This window comes from Adiantum capillus-veneris, chromosome 26 (genome assembly GCF_014529385.1).
Source record: "Adiantum capillus-veneris isolate H3 chromosome 26, ASM1452938v2, whole genome shotgun sequence".
Taxonomy (NCBI): domain Eukaryota; kingdom Viridiplantae; phylum Streptophyta; class Polypodiopsida; order Polypodiales; family Pteridaceae; genus Adiantum; species Adiantum capillus-veneris.
In genome coordinates this window covers 1,731,532-1,746,967 of record NC_140956.1, presented here as the reverse complement: position 1 = coordinate 1,746,967, position 15,436 = coordinate 1,731,532, and the positions used below count along the sequence as shown (strand labels likewise).

Here is a 15,436-nt window from a genome sequence, read left to right as displayed (position 1 = left end):
TTTTTGGTAGTTTTGGCTTATGGTATGTAGCATAGTTACAAGGAAACTCCATTCAGGTGCCTAGTGGATCATTTTTGTTTTGCTGTTTCTTCAAGGAGTTCCAAACATTTTAAACACAATATACCTATAAACTAAACCGTTCCAGTGACATGAGCAAGCATTTCCGTCTTTAATGGCCTTGCCAGTCTCGTTCCCATTTCACGTTCCGGGTGACTATGGTATGCAGTTGCAGAGTGAGTTTTTGGTGGAAGTGCCCGTCTGTCGGAGGCTGTCGCCATCCTCTTAGCTTGCCAGGGCAGTTTTTACTCTCCTTAGGAGAGGTTTTTTTCCTTGGCTTTTCAGTTCTTACAGTTTGGCCATATGGCTAGTTGTTAACAGTTTTTTCAGTTGTCGCCTTCGGGCATGCTTTGAAACCAGTTTTGCAATTTCCCACAGAATCAGCACCATTTGGCGTTCCGAAGGACTTTTCAAATAATAGAAATCAGCCCCTTTTCTTTGCAAAAATCAAATAAAATTAGGCACCAATAAATGTCACACACACACCACACGGGCATACATTAATATAATGGTCTGGGTACATAATTTATATGATTATTGCAAATACAGAATTTCTATGAAAAAGATTATGTCAGTTTCAATGTTACTACTGAAAAGAATCCCTTTGCTTGGCAAGGGTAAAAGGATTTGACCTCTGTTCACTTAATTAACGCTCTGACTGTCTAAAAAACAAACTTTACTTCAAGCAGAGGAACCAGGAGTCCCCATTTTCTTTTTGTGGAGAAGAAAGTGGATTTAACCTTTCGTACTACTGAAGCCAGCAGGTATCTTTATAGTGCTTAGCATACTATGGTTGGAAAATCCTTACGATCCACTGAAGTGCATGCATGCAGAAAATACAAAATATCTCTAAACTTAGACATTCACGATAAATTAAAAAATCTGTGCAATAAAGAGAATAATATACAGAGCATATACGTAGAATACAGGGCTATAAAGTGGTACGATACTATCTAGCAAACGCACCTCGTCTTCTAGAGAACTGGCTTTCCAATTCCATATAGGCAATCCTAAAATCATCTCTTTCTCTTTCCAACTGCCGACAGGCCCCCTTACTCTGCACGAGCAATCGTTGAAGCTCTGCATTTTCTCCTTCCAAACTCTTCAAATCCTCTGCTTGCTGAAGGAGACGCAACTCTGATTGTCTTTGCTTTCCCCTCTCTACATCCAGCTGGCCTTCAAGCTCTTTCAAGGACTTCTGTAGATGTACCTCTAAATTCTTCACCTGTTCCTTTGCCAGTAACAACTCCGCATCTAATTTTCTGACTTGAGTCCAGGCTTCACTTTCCCTTCGTCTACTCTCTGCCAAGTCTGCTTGCATCATCCTTATATTGGAAAGAAGCTCATCAAGCCTTAGCTTAAAATGGAGGTAGTCCTCATCTTGTCTCTTGGTATGCATGTCAATGTCTGCTTGAGCCTGGTCGGCCTTCATCCGTTCCAAGAGCAGCGACTCTTGTAGATTCGCAATTGTCGACTCCATGTCAGCAGCTTGCGATTCACATAACAAAAGCTCTTGCCGCACAGACAGGAGCTCAGCCTCAAGGGAAGTAGATTCATTCATTAGCTTTTTGTTGAGATCCTTTTGAAACGAAAGATCATCTTTTTGGGAAGCTAGCATCTGATCCTTTTCTAAGATAGTGCACTTCAGTACTTCCACAAACTTTTCCATTCGCTTCTGCTCACCTCTACAGGAAGACTCTTTTCCTACACAAGAATCCATAGCAGCAAACCATGACTCCGTGACTCCATATACTGGTGACTCTTCTTCTCCACTCTTTGAGTGCAATGCTCTCTTGCCAGCTTCTAGCTCCGCTTCTAGCAGGCCCCGTTCTTCCTCATATTGTATCAAAGCTTCCACATGTTGCTCATTCTCAGCTTCAAATTCTCGCTCTGCGTCTTCCAACTTGGCCTGCAGCAGCAGAATTTGTGAAGCAAGTTTGTCGCGCTCAGCTTGAAGCTCTGCCTCTGCCAACTGAGAATTCTTTAACTTCTGATCTAATTGCCGAAGTTTTGCAGCTACAACAGCATTTATATTCAAATCATTTGCATGCACTAGCTCTTCGAGCTCCTGCTCGTTTTCTGCTAGCCTATACCGCAGTTCCTCCAAATTTCTTTCAAGCTTATCGATCTCCTTGTTTGCTCGTGCCCTTTCTTTCTGCATAGCTTCATGCTGCCTTGCCAGAGATTCCTCAAGGCACTTTTCCTCAGATGCCCACACAGCCTTAGTACTCGTCATCTCCGCTTCAAGTTTGTGAAGCTGTTGCATCAGGGCACTCTGGGACAGCTCCTGCTGTGCAATCCTTGTTTGGGCTTGTACCAAAGCTAGACCTGTCTGCTCTAGCTTTCCCTCAAGAATCTGAAGTGCATCCTCCTTACAAGAGAGCTTAGATTCAAACTGCAACTTTGCCTTCGTCAATTCCTCTTTGGCACAGATGGCTTCATTGCTTAGAACAGCAAACTCCTCCTGCATGTTTCCTAGAGACTCTCGCTCAGTCTCAAGGTCCCCTATCCTTTGCTGCATTGAACACAATTCCCTTCGTGACTGTGCTAGAAGATCCACAACCAGATCACCCCATTCTGAGAGAACACCATTTCCAACAACCTTTTCAGGCAAGGCTTTTTGAGGGATATTACTCCACAGCTGCAATCGAGACTCCAATAACATCAAAGACTCCAGTTTTTGGTGCTGATAGAGCTTGAGCAAAGCCCGTAATAATTTGGTCATTTCCTCTGTCACAAGATCCACTAAATTAACTATAGTTTGCACTGTCCACGGTCGCTCATGCTTTACATCAAATTGGCTGGCACTCAAAAATAAGCTCGCATGGTCTCTGTTAATTTCAAGCTGAGAGGAAATTTCCTGCATGCTTATCTCCTTGACCTCAGCCACAGTTGCCTGGTCATGCCTCAAATGAAGTTTAGTATCTCTACCAAATTCATCTTCACAGGGCACATCCCTTGCATCATACTCCCTGGCACTTGTCAAACAGGCTAAGTCAGGGATCATCAGAAATTCATGGCCTGTTATTTGCTCATCTTCAGAAACTTCACCATGTACAACACTCTCATTAACATCCGTTATGCATGCTACATCACGGACCATGTCAGGCCCAGGGGCATCATCGCTGTTACCAAGAGACGGCACATCATGGACATTCTCCTGCTGAGCATCACTTCTACCAGAGCTCAACTGATGCCTACCTTTCATTTCAAGATGCTCTGACGCTAGCACAAAAAGCTGAAGCTTGAAGTTTGTCACCAACTCTAGCATTTCCGTCACTTCGTGCAGAAGGTGGCAATTTTGCTGATCTACAGTCTGCAAATCCTCAAATGCCTCTGCATCTGGAAATTGAAGGACGCGTTTCGACTGGGAAATTCCTTCTTCTGCCGCTTTCAATTGCACTTCAACCCTCTTCTGATCCATATTTTGTAAGATTGCTTCATTCTCTTCCTTTAAGCCTCTACAAGCCTTCTTCAGTTCCTCCGCTTTAGCATCTGCCGCCCTGAGTTTTGTAAACATTGAAGTGAGTTCTGCCTGGAGAGCTGTTATTTGTGACTGAAGTTGCTCATGCTTGATTTCCATACATCTTTCTGCATCTTCTTTATCCTGAAGCAACTTGACTTGGGTCTGTTTTGCTTCCTGTGGAAGCATGAACACAACAATAACAACTCATTGAAAGATGCGCAATGGTGCATAGCCCACATAAGGGAACTCCACCCAATGGACCCAGACTACGAATGAATTGTCAGCATCACCATTGAAGCATTCACAAACTTTTCATCCTAAACGTGTATATGAGAAAGGGTGGGACTCACCAGCAAAGCAGACTTAACATGTTGCAGCTCAAGAGTGTGTGCTTTAGCTTGTACTTCCGCTGACTGTTTCCATCCAGATAAAACCACTGTTTCTTGCTTTGCGTACTTTAACTGTCAAAAAGTACAAAAATCATGACACTGGCTGGGCTCTACAGACTACAGCAAAATGTGCTAACAAGTGGCATGTTTAGATCATCTTGCCTGTGCTTCCAACTCTGCAATTCTTCTCAGAGAAGCTTCCTCAGTTCGTGCTCTAAGTTCACGCTCTTCATCCACCCGCTGCATCAGCTGATAGCGCAACTCTGCCATCTCCTGTGTCAAATCTTCAGCCTCTTCTTTAGCCTTCTCCTTCTCCTCTTGTAGTTCATTCTAGGATGGAGAAAAAGCTCCATGAGCTAATGAATACTCATGCTCTTGCAACAAGAAGGCAGATCAAACATAAACCAATGAGCCACCATACCTTCAACCTGAAAAAGCTCCATGAGCTAATGAATACTCATGCTCTTGCAACAAGAAGGCAGATCAAACATAAACCGATGAGCCACCATACCTTCAACCTGTTTACCATAGCACTCATGCCCGAAAGCTCCTCGATCTTTTTTTGAAGATCCCGTATGGCACCATGATCTCTGCTTCTGACTGCTGAAAGCTTAGCTTCCAAGTCCTGCAGGTCAACTTCGCTGAGCTCGGAAGCCAAGAACGTTTCACCAAGGTCCAGAAGGGTTTGTAAAAGACCCTGAGATCCTTGCAAGGGACCTTGCACAGATACATTGCCAGGCGGGGGGCGAGTATTGCCACTGTATGAGAAAAGGTCTTATCAGTAACACTGAGAAAGTGAAAAAATTAGTCAGGCAGGGTGAGGGTGAAAGTTCTTAAATTAGGGAAGACAATCTACACACATAAAAGCCAATACTGCCAATCAATGTGCACAAGAACTTGGTTGTCAGCATAAGTTGCAAGTGATGCAAGCACCCACAATCAGAGAAACTTGAAGTTTGAAACCCGATTAAGATGCCTTGTTCAAGAAGGGGTATGGCTCTGAGCTCCGTACAGAGCTCGCGCCTCTAGGCATGCATCATCATTCCTTCCTCTTCTGTCGCTCCCTTTCACTTCGCGCCTTTACGCTCTTGTACCCTCCTGACCTTCACCAAGTCTCCCCCTTGAGGGGAGGAGGGCCCAATGGCCCTGCATGAAGCTCAGCTAAACGGGATTTCTGCCCTGGCAGCATCTCCTACCAAGGACAACCAGAATACAGCATCCCCTAACGCTCACAGCCAGATGCCCTCCCAAAGTGCTCCATTTGCCCCTCAAGCTTTCCCCCTTGCAGGTGGTGGCCTGTCTCACACACAGTTGGTGCATAACCCTGGACTCTCTCAGCTTTGAATAACATGCAGCAGAAGATGCAGCTGCACCCTCCAAGGTCTGGCTTCAATCAAGCTGCTTTTACTCCATAATCCTATGCGGAGACTCTTCGTGGCCCTGACAGATTTCTCAATCCCCTCTTCAGACCTCAACTACATGTTGAACAAGGTATATGAGTACACTACCTCCCATCTTTCACCAAAATGTTTGGAGAGTTCAGGAAGGAACTACGCAACAAATTCAAACCTCTCAAGGTTTTCACTACAATAGTCCCTTGATGCCCAATAGGGCTCTCTCTCCTGGGAATACACCTGACATTAGACCTAACCCCAAACCTAGTGTTAGATCTGGTAATCCCCATACTACCTCTAGTAATAATCATGTGTATGACAGTGAAAATGTAACAAACTTGGACACCCCAAGTCAAGATTCTACCGCGACACAACAGAGATTCACTTCAAAACAGTTCACAAAATTGACACGACCCGGCGTAGTTCCGTGCCCAGAGGTATTGGCCCCAAAGACTGGAGCCCCTTTCGGTATTTCTTTTTGTATTAATCTGTGTTCAAAGTACAAGGGAGCATGCAGGTGCTCACTCTTAGACTCTGCGTCCAGATGCTCTAAGAAGTGAGGCCTTGCCCACTTATCGAAAGGGACAAGGGATGCCCAAAAGCATTAAACTCAAAAGCTTTTAATCCAAAAGCAACTGTCCCAAAAGCTGCCCACTAAATCAGCAAGTGTAATTTCCATTGATTCCGTACGGAATGCCATGTCAACACTGTCAGTGTATAATGCACCGCGAATTCCGGAGGTTCCATACAGTCTGCCACGTGTCACTGTTGCCACGTCATCTGTCGCAGTGTCCATAAACTGTCTTAGTAGACACTGACTGTTAGTACCGACGCACTAGGCACAACACATCTAGCACATGTACCAATCGACAGTCACATCACATGACAAATCACATTCAAATTCATTCCACATCTCAGACCATGATTAATCGGCAACGTATTTAGTAATCGCATCTAGATCCAACCGAGACCTCACAGATGTCCGATTAGCTAATCCATATTGCAATCATGTCTATAGAGATTTATGAGACCGAAATGCTGCAATCATTTCGTCTTTCAGTTCTTGCACTCAAACAAGTCAATTACAAATCAATCAATATCATTTTCATTTTCCGGAATTCCAGTTCATAAAGTCATACAGTAGAATACTGTCAGCCCATCAATATCCTTGAAAACCAAAGGGACATCAGTGACTCTATATCAAAAATCAGGGTAATCTGTTGACAAAGGAGCGGAGTGACTCCCCTCTTGTGCAAGCCCGCTGCACTAGATTCACCCATGCTGAAATCGGGGTTCTATCGGAGTAGACTACGCCAAACCGAATGCTTCAAGGTGAAGTTCCACAATCTGAGGAGTATCTGCTAGGTCCTCCTCCATCCACTTCGCATCCAATGCAGAATAGTTCTTGAAATTAACGAAGAACCGCCTAATCACTTTACCTTTAATCTTTTTATCTTTATGTGCCAATATCTGTTCTAGACAAGAATCTCCTCGCTTTCCTCCACTTCGGGTTGCTCATCTGGTTCCCCGTCATCGGGCACATAGCCTTTAAAAGGCTTCACGAGACTCACATGAAAAGCATTGTGAATTCTCCAAGTATCGGGCAGCTTCACTCTAAAGGAGACATCATTTATCTTTTCTTTTATCTGGAAAGGTCCATAGTATCTCATGCAAAGCTTTGGAAAAGCCGCTCCTTTCCCTTTTTCTTTCTCAGGCATGCCTTCTCAAATCGTAAGAGCACCCAATCGTCTTCCTTTAATTGCAAATCGCGACGGTGATGATCTGCTGTCTTCTTGTGTCTTTCCTGAGATTTCGCTAAAGCCTCCCGGACCTTGGCAAAAGCAGTGTCCAAGCCCCTCGTGTACTAGTCGGCTTCAAAAATCTTATCTTTCGTGCTAAGAAAGGGTGGAACCTTGGTAGCACCTTCAATAATCTCAAATGGCGCCTTCCCTGTCAAAGAGTGGATCGTGTTATTGTAGGCAAATTCCACCAAGGGCAAAAACTTTTCCCATTGAATCTTCTGATCAGAAATGTAAGACTTCAATAAATCCAATATGACTGAATTTGCAATCTCACATTGCCCATCTGTCTGCGGGTGGAAAACTGCAACCGTGTGCCAATGTTCTCCTAAATAGCCTTCAAAAACAAACTCGTGAATCGGGGATCTCTCTCAGAGACTATTGTCTCAGGCATGCCATGTAATCTGAATATCTCGGCAATGAACAATCGCGCTAAATGGTCCGGCTTGACTGTTTTCTTCACTGGAATGAAATGAGCTTGCTTGCTAAATCTGTCAATAACAGTCCAGATACCATTGTGCCCACTCTGAGTCTTCGCGAGATCAAAAATGAAATCCACTGCAATACTTTCCCAGGGGCGGGTGGGAATGGGTAAAGGCTATAACAATCCCTGTGCTTTATGCCTATCAAACTTGACCTTCTGGCATACCAAGCAACTGCGTACAAAATTGTCCACATCCTTCTTGAGTCTCGGCCAAAAGAAGTAATGCTCCACACCTTTCAAGGTGGTATCAATGCCGTGGTGACCCGTAAATGGTGGACAGTGGCATTCGGTTAGAACCTTTTCCCTCAACGACTATGTAACGCACAACATCGTTTTCTTCATCAAGTAGCCATCCCGTATGGAATATCCCGCTACTACCTCCCCATTCTATATTTGACTGAATACATCAGCAAAATCTGGATCTGTGGCGTACTAATCGACCATGTCCTCGAAGCTTCTATGGTGAATCGCGGAAATAACCAAGACTAATGGCTTCCGGGACAAAGCATCAGCCACCAAGTTCTTATGTCCTTGTGCATGGACAATCTGGAAGTGAAACTCTGACAAGATGTTGGCCCACGGCATCTGCGTTTTCAAAAGCTGCTTCTATGACAAGTAGCATAAGCTCTGATGATCAGTGAAGACCGTAAAATCGGCTTCGAGCAGGTAATGTCGCCACTGAGTAAGAGCATGGATAACCACCAAAAGCTCTTTCTCATAAATCTGTGTTATCAATTCCGGCCTTGAAAACAATGGGCTCTCATAGGCAATGGCCTTCTTGCATTAAGACCGCACCCAGACTACAACCACAAGCATCAAATATACTTCGAATGATTTTTGCAAATCCGGCAAAGTCAAAACTAGTCCCGTAGTCAATTTCTCTTTCAAAGTCTGAAAGGCAGTCACCTCTGTGGGTCCCCACGAGAAAGGGACTCCTTTCTGTGTCAAAATGTGCAAAGGGGAAGCAACCTCTGCAAACTTTCTAATGAACCGCCAGTAGTAAGAACATAAGCCCAAGAAGCATCTAACTTCATGGACATTCTTCAAATAGGGCCAATCACGTATAGTGTCAATCACATCTGTACTCCTACTGCTCAGACGATGTGTCCCAAAAAGTGTATCTCCGGTAAGAAAAAATCACTCTTCTTGGCATTGATTACTAACTTGTGATCTCGCAATGCTTGAAAGACCTGTAGCAGATGGATTCTATGTTCTGTCTCATCCTTGGAGAAGACTATAATGTCATCAAAGAAAGTGCCAACAAAAGATCTATACTCTCTGATAATCCTATCCATCATTTGGTTAAAAGTCGTTGGAGCATTGGTAAGGCCAAAGGGATCACCAAAAATTCATATAAACCGAAGCTCGTCCAAAAAGCTGTCTTGTAGACATCTCCTGGCGCGATTCGGATTTGATGATATCCGCTTTTCAAATCGATCCTGCTGAAACAAGAGGATCACTGGAGTCAGTCAAGAATATCATTGATTCTCGGAATCGAAAATTTGTTCTTGATGGTGATTTTATTGAGAGCTCTATAATCAATGCACATTCTCCAAGATCCGTCTTTCTTTAAAACCAACAACACTGGAGAGAGGTACTCGGCTGGATAAGACCCTTTTCCAAGAGGTCTATCACTTGGTTCATAATCTCTTCATTCTGGGCTCGGCTCACACGGTAAGGTGGCCGGTTCGGTGGTGTGCTTCTAGGTATCAAATCAATAGTATGATCCTCAAGACGAGATGGTGGCAACTCATCTGGCAGGCCCTCACAAAAGCAATTGGCATGAGTGTGGAGAAAATCTTGGCGTTCTTTATCCAGTTCAGACATATTTGACCTCTGTTCATCATTTAACTCTTTCAAATAGATCGAGTAAAAAAACAGACTGGATTTCTACCACAAGACGGGAAACACGTGCCAATAGAAAAGAACAGACTGAACAAACTTTTAGCATTTCAATAACAGCTGAACTAAAAGAGAGAGACGACACGCGACACGGAGTGGCAGAATTCCACCCAAGAGAGTATTGGCCCCAAACCTTGGCGCCCCTTTCGGTATTTCTTTATATTGCATCAACAATGTACAAGCCGGTACTCCAGACTCTGCACCTTCTCCAGGAAGCATGCCAGAGAATGAGCCCTGACCTCATATTTGAAGGCCCTTGGCCTAAAAAGCAATTACAGTGAAAAGCCTTCAAACACAATAACATCTGGTCCAAAAGCAAAGCCAAAAAACTGCCAGCGCAATTAACAGAAATCCGCACAATCCTGCCACGTCAGCACCACCAGCGTTAAAAGCGGAAATCCGTACAGTTCTGCCACATCATCAGCCAGCATGATTTTTGAAAATCTGCCACGTCATCAGCTTGCTTCGCAAGTTCTTGTGTGTGTGTCTGAGTCCTGCTTTATTTCCTTTATGTCACTTGGGGCCCCGTCGGACGAGGTCCCCATAAGTTGGTAGGACTTCTTCTTCTGTTACTTGTGCTTCTTAGGGTTTAGGCCCCTCGGCCGGCATCTGCAAGTTGGCTCCCTTCTTCAGGGCTTTGACAAGTCAACAGTTTGTGACATCTCCCCTTCTTGAAAGAGAGTAATCGTCCGCAATTACAGCATATCTGCAAAACAACTCAAGTTAGCTCAAAAATTTCCAAGGGCCATTCCGAGGGACATTTGGGACAATCAGTTTGCTCTTTTTGTTAAGGAGTTAGCTTCTCCTTTTGGCTCTTTTGATCAAGGAGTTAGCTTCTCCTTTCGTCCAGATCGGAACTCTTGATATTCCGGTGTAGTAAAATTAACCATCACACCTAGACCGTACTAATCTTCCACGGGTGTCTTGATGCACTAAAATTACATACCCAAGCAATCTCATCCAATTAGGAATATTCAGTGGTTGGAACATCACAATGCAACACAAATGCTCACATATGCATGTTACAAGACATAGAAACATAAAGCCGTCGATGAACACTCCTCCCACATAACCTAACAAGGTCCGGGCCGGGAGATATTCAACGACTCCCTCATCACTCCTCCTGCATAACCTAAAAAAGGTCCAGGCCGGGAGATATAGAGGCCTTTTACAACCAAACGCCTTCTAGACCACAACCTGCGTCATTTGGAGGTGCTGAGAGTAACCACTGCTCAGACTTCTTAATACTCCTCCCGCATAACCATCCAAGTCCGGGCCGGGAGTCACAACAACAATTATTTTACAAGCATACAAGCGGTGAAGGCGGGAGCGTGCCCGATGCACGATTAAGTAAGGGTGGGAGTGGCTAATAAGTCCGAGGTCGGAGGCCGAAGATACCTCAAATAAAATTCCAATAGCTTTGTCTGCTCTTTTGTAGGACCGGTATGCTTTCAAAAAAGCACACGCCTGATGCTCTGATACCACTATCACAAGACGGGCACCACGTGCCAATAAAAAAGAACAGACTGAACAAACTTTTAGCACTTCTATAACAACTGAACTGAAAGAGAGAGACGACACGCGACACGGAGTGGCGGAATTCCACCCCAGAGAGTATTGGCCCCAAACCTTGGCGCCCCTTTCGGTTTTCTTTATATTGCATCAACAATGTACAAGCCGGTTCTCCAAACTCTGCACCTTCTCCAGGAAGCATGCTAGAGAATGAGCCCTAACCTCATATTTAAAGGCCCTTGGCCTAAAAAGCAATTACAGTGAAAAGCCTTCAAACTCAAAAGCATCTGGTCCAAAGGCAAAGCCAAAAAACTGTCAGCGCAATATACAAAAATCTGTACAGTCCTGCCATGTCAGCACCGCCAGCGTGAAAAGCGAAAATCCGTATAGTTCTGCCACGTCATCACCCAACGTGATTTTTGAAAATCTGCCACGTCATTAAACTGCTTCGCAAGTTCTTGTGTGTGTGTGTGAGTCCTGCTTTATTTCCTTTATGTCACCTGGGGCCCCATTAGACGGGGTCCCCATAAGTTGGTAGGACTTCTTCTTCTGTTACTTGTTCTTCTTAGGGTTTAGGCCCCTCGGCCGGCATCTGCAAGTTGGCTCCCTTCTTCAGGGCTTTGACACGTCAGCAGTTTGTGACAATTTCATTAATTTGGAAACGGCCGAAGCCGATACAATAGGGACAGACTCGCCCTTCAGTTTCACATCAAGTACAATTTTCGGCCCTTTTCATTGTTGTCCTTATGATACCGAGGGACTCCAAGGAGGACATCACAACCTTCCAAGGGCATTATGTAAAAGTCCCCGTGCCCCAAATACCCCTAACAATGCAACCGAAGTTTGCCAATGACAGGTGCAATGGCTATGTCCCATCCCGGTGCCGCTAGAACTTCCTCTGCTTGTGGGCCCATCCGATCGGGTGTAATCTCGAGCCGCGCCGCCAATTCAGGTGAAATGAAGTTGGCCTTGGCTCCTCCATCAAAGAAAATCAGGGCTTCTTGATCTTTCACTTTGCCCCAAGCTCAGCAAAGTTCTGTACTTACATCAATTGTGCTTGGGTCAGTACCCATGCAATCTGGAACCAGTCTTGCTTTCATCTAGCCTTTTCTGCCACGTTCCTCTGTTGCTCTCGAACTCTCTAGCATGTCTTCATTCTGTTCTTGTTGTGCCGTTTTAGGGCACTTCCCGGAGAGGTGCCCATGTTCCCCGCATCCAAAACACTTTCCTTCTTTGCAGTGGGGTAAGTCAAATTGCCCAAATGTATCGCAAAACCCCATTTCGCATGACCCTCAATTCTTGAATAGATTTGACTTTTGTTCCAAGCAGTAGTCAAGGACCTTTGTAGGAAGTCCGCAGCAAAATCGCTCAATCTGTTCTTTAAACGAGACTTCTTAAATGAAGAGGCTGGTAGAAAAGAGTTCCAAATCTCTCGCAATAATCGTCCAGAGAATCTTTTCTTTGAATGTTGACTCACTACTGCCCTCGCTCACCCCCCCTCTCCCGCGCACGCTCAGCACCCCTTCTTTCGCGCTATCGCTCTCCCCCCCCCCCCCTCCAGCGCGTGCTGCTCAGCCCTGCCTACCCACTACCTGCACTCGGCCCCAGCGTGCAGCCTCAGCCTGCCCGCTCGATCGCCTCAACCTCAGCCCGCGCCATCCCAGCTTCGCACTCCCATTTCTTCTACTTCACTACCCCCAACCCCTCCCCTCGAGTCTTGCTCAGCTGAAGACGTCAACAGTTTCGGCATTTTCGGCATGCTCGTCCAATAGAGGGCCATATCTCGTCATCGCCATTTCGCCCTTCTCCATGGCAGCAGACACAGATGGGGGTCATGCCCCCCCCCCCCCCCCCCCCCCCCCCCCCCCCCCCCCAGAGGGACTCCTCAGAAGCCCCCTCGCCCGACCCTGCAGAGCTCACCATCCGACTTGCTCTTTCACCGACAAAGCAAGCGAGCCTCGCAGCAGAGGTGGAGCGCCGCCAGGCGACCTCCGTCATCTGCAAGATTCTCGGCACCAGACCTAGCATAGGAGAGCTGCGTGAACTTCTCCAGGCCCGCCTTCTTGCAGAGGTGGCAAGATCTTGGACATTCAGCTCCTCGGACGAGGCTACTATCAGATCGAGTTTGAGACCTCCAAGACGGCGTTCAAGGTCATCGCCATGAGCCCCTTGACCATCCGAGCAGTTCGAGCCCACTTTCGACAGTGGAGGCATGGTTTTGACCCTGCTTCAGATGTTTTGGTAGAGGAGGCAAACCTTCCCATCTCCGTCTGCTTTCCTGGTTTGTGGAGGGAGTACCTACCACTTTTGTCCAGGATAGGCTCAACGATTGGGACTGTCCTGGAGACACCTCGCACGGCAGCCTCAATAGCTGCCAAGGCGACTGGCATTCCCTCACTTCGCGTTCTGGTTAGGGACACCCACACTCTCCCGAAGGTCATCCTTCTTCCTCGGGTGAGTGGGGGTTGGTTTAGACACAGCGTGGAGTATTCGGGCCTCCCGAATCAATGCTTCATTTGTCAACAGATGGGCCATCTTGCGAAGGCCTGTCCACAAAGGAGGCCCCGACCTACACCACAAGCCCAGCACCAGCCTTCAAGGGCTGGCTAGCAGCAGCAGGCAGAGACACACAGCACACAGGCAGAGCCACCCTCCGAGCTTGGGGCTCCAACGGAGGAGAGTTGGCAGCACGTTCATGGTCGATGACGACAGAGGCCACAGCGACAGCCTGGCACTCAGAGTGGTCCTCAGGCGCCTACCCAGCAGCAATGGGTTTCCACGGGGAACCGATTCGGTCCTCTTCAACACGACGAGGTCCTTGCCCCAGCCTCCACCTCAGCTTCACCCTCGACAACCCACCCCCCCGCCGCCTCTCCTCCTCGCCCCTCTTCTCCCCCCCCCCCCCCCCCCCTCGCCCCTCTTCTCCCTCCCCTCCCCTTGCTCCCTCACCCCCTCCCTCCCGCTCCAGTCCCACAGTCGACCCAGGGGGTAGGGCCATCCTCGGCTGCTAGGAGATCTCTTAGGAGCGCCTTTGCCACAAGTCGCTTGGCGAGGGAGGGACAACCTTTCTTGCGACCCCCTCTTCAGGTACAGACATCTGCCTTTGCAGCAGTCCTCATGGTTTGACGAGCTTCGACATTAGGCGCCGATGGGACTTCTTTGCCTACGACTTTACGTGTTTTCTCAGCGACTCCTCACCAGACCTGGAGGCAGCCTGCTTCAGGGTTGATGTTTCTTGCAGCTAGGGGGATAGAGGCCCTGGACTCAGCGGTTGGCTTCTCTTTTCCCCTTTGCAGCAGGACCAGACTGAGTGGACTCTCGACTCAATTTTGGAGTGGCTTCAGACACAGGCCCTAGAGTTCTCTCATCACATGGGAGACCTAGGAGTTACAGACATGCTTCAGACTCTTTGGCCATTGGCCAAGTTTACTGTGACACCTCCAGATGCAGCACGATGTAGACACATTGTGGTTCACTTCTTTGCTGATACGCAGTGTCTGCCATGCTACGTACACATTCATGAGGATTCCTGGACAGAGGAGGTAGCTTTACGCACAGCTCGGTCTACTTGGGCTTGGGCCAGGCACTCTTTGCAGTCATGCTTATCTAGAGGATGCTCGGATGCGGATTACTCCCCATCCAAGCCAGCCTCGAAGATAGCAGGTTTAGCTACTGCGGCAGCATCTGGTCTCTCTCGCTCCCCCATGAGGATCGTCTCATGGAACGTACAAGGATTAGATGGGCCCCAGTTTCACCCTCAGAGGGGCCGACTGCGTCAAGAGCTTCAGCGATGCCTTGTGGAAAGAGAGATTCACCTTCTTATGCTACGGGAGCATCATCTGTGTGAGAGCCGCATTAGACGTTGTGATCAGCTTTTGCGTGGACGATATGATACTTTTTGGCCAGTTGCTTTTGGACCTGGAGGCATCTAGGGTGGGGTATGTATGACTATTGTGGATTCTTTGCAGCAGGCCGTGTGGGCAGAGGGATTATTGTGCCGGGCAAGGATCAGTGGATCACTATGCAGGTTCAAGGTTGTCTTGTGGGCTTCCTGAACATCTATGCGCCCAATGTGGCGAGTGCCCGAGTAGAGTTTTGGTCACAGATTGTTGAGTCTTTGCCACAGGCAGAGCAGTGGTGCATAGGGGGTGACTTCAACATGTTGGAGGACCCCTCTGACAGGATTGGTGGTAGCCACGCTATTGTGCATGGAGTTGAGCTGGCAGCTTGGGAGAGGTTTTGTATGACTCTTGAGGGTTTCGGATGTGTGGCAGCATTCTAGCTTTGTGAGGCCCCGAGACAGCCTGGCCTTCTCTCTTTTGGACCACAAAGTGGGAGGAGTCAATCTATCGCGGATAGATCGCTTCTACACTAGTGACCATTTCTGTGCCTTGGGTGGGACAGTTGGCATTCTCGCAGGGACTTCCTTCTCA

At 47.1% G+C, this 15,436-nt stretch overlaps 1 protein-coding gene across 6 annotated transcripts in view; it reads right to left on the bottom strand.

Annotated features, from left to right (window-relative positions):
* Nucleotides 1-903: 903 nt before the first annotated feature.
* The window catches only part of LOC147422883 (uncharacterized), a 50,570-nt gene continuing 36,037 nt past the window's right edge, over nucleotides 904-15,436 (bottom strand). For 3 of the 6 annotated variants that reach the window (XM_086501112.1, XM_086501113.1, XM_086501111.1), the window contains 4 exons: nucleotides 4,424-4,670; nucleotides 4,075-4,242; nucleotides 3,874-3,984; nucleotides 904-3,697 (listed from right to left, as the gene is read on the bottom strand). In XM_086501112.1, the coding sequence (XP_086357238.1) occupies nucleotides 1,007-3,697; nucleotides 3,874-3,984; nucleotides 4,075-4,242; nucleotides 4,424-4,670 (3,217 nt within the window). In that variant the 3' untranslated portion in view covers nucleotides 904-1,006. Of the gene's footprint in view, nucleotides 3,698-3,873; nucleotides 3,985-4,074; nucleotides 4,377-4,423; nucleotides 4,671-15,436 lie in introns of those variants that run through there. The other 3 variants (XM_086501115.1, XM_086501114.1, XM_086501116.1) reach the window with 3 other exon arrangements.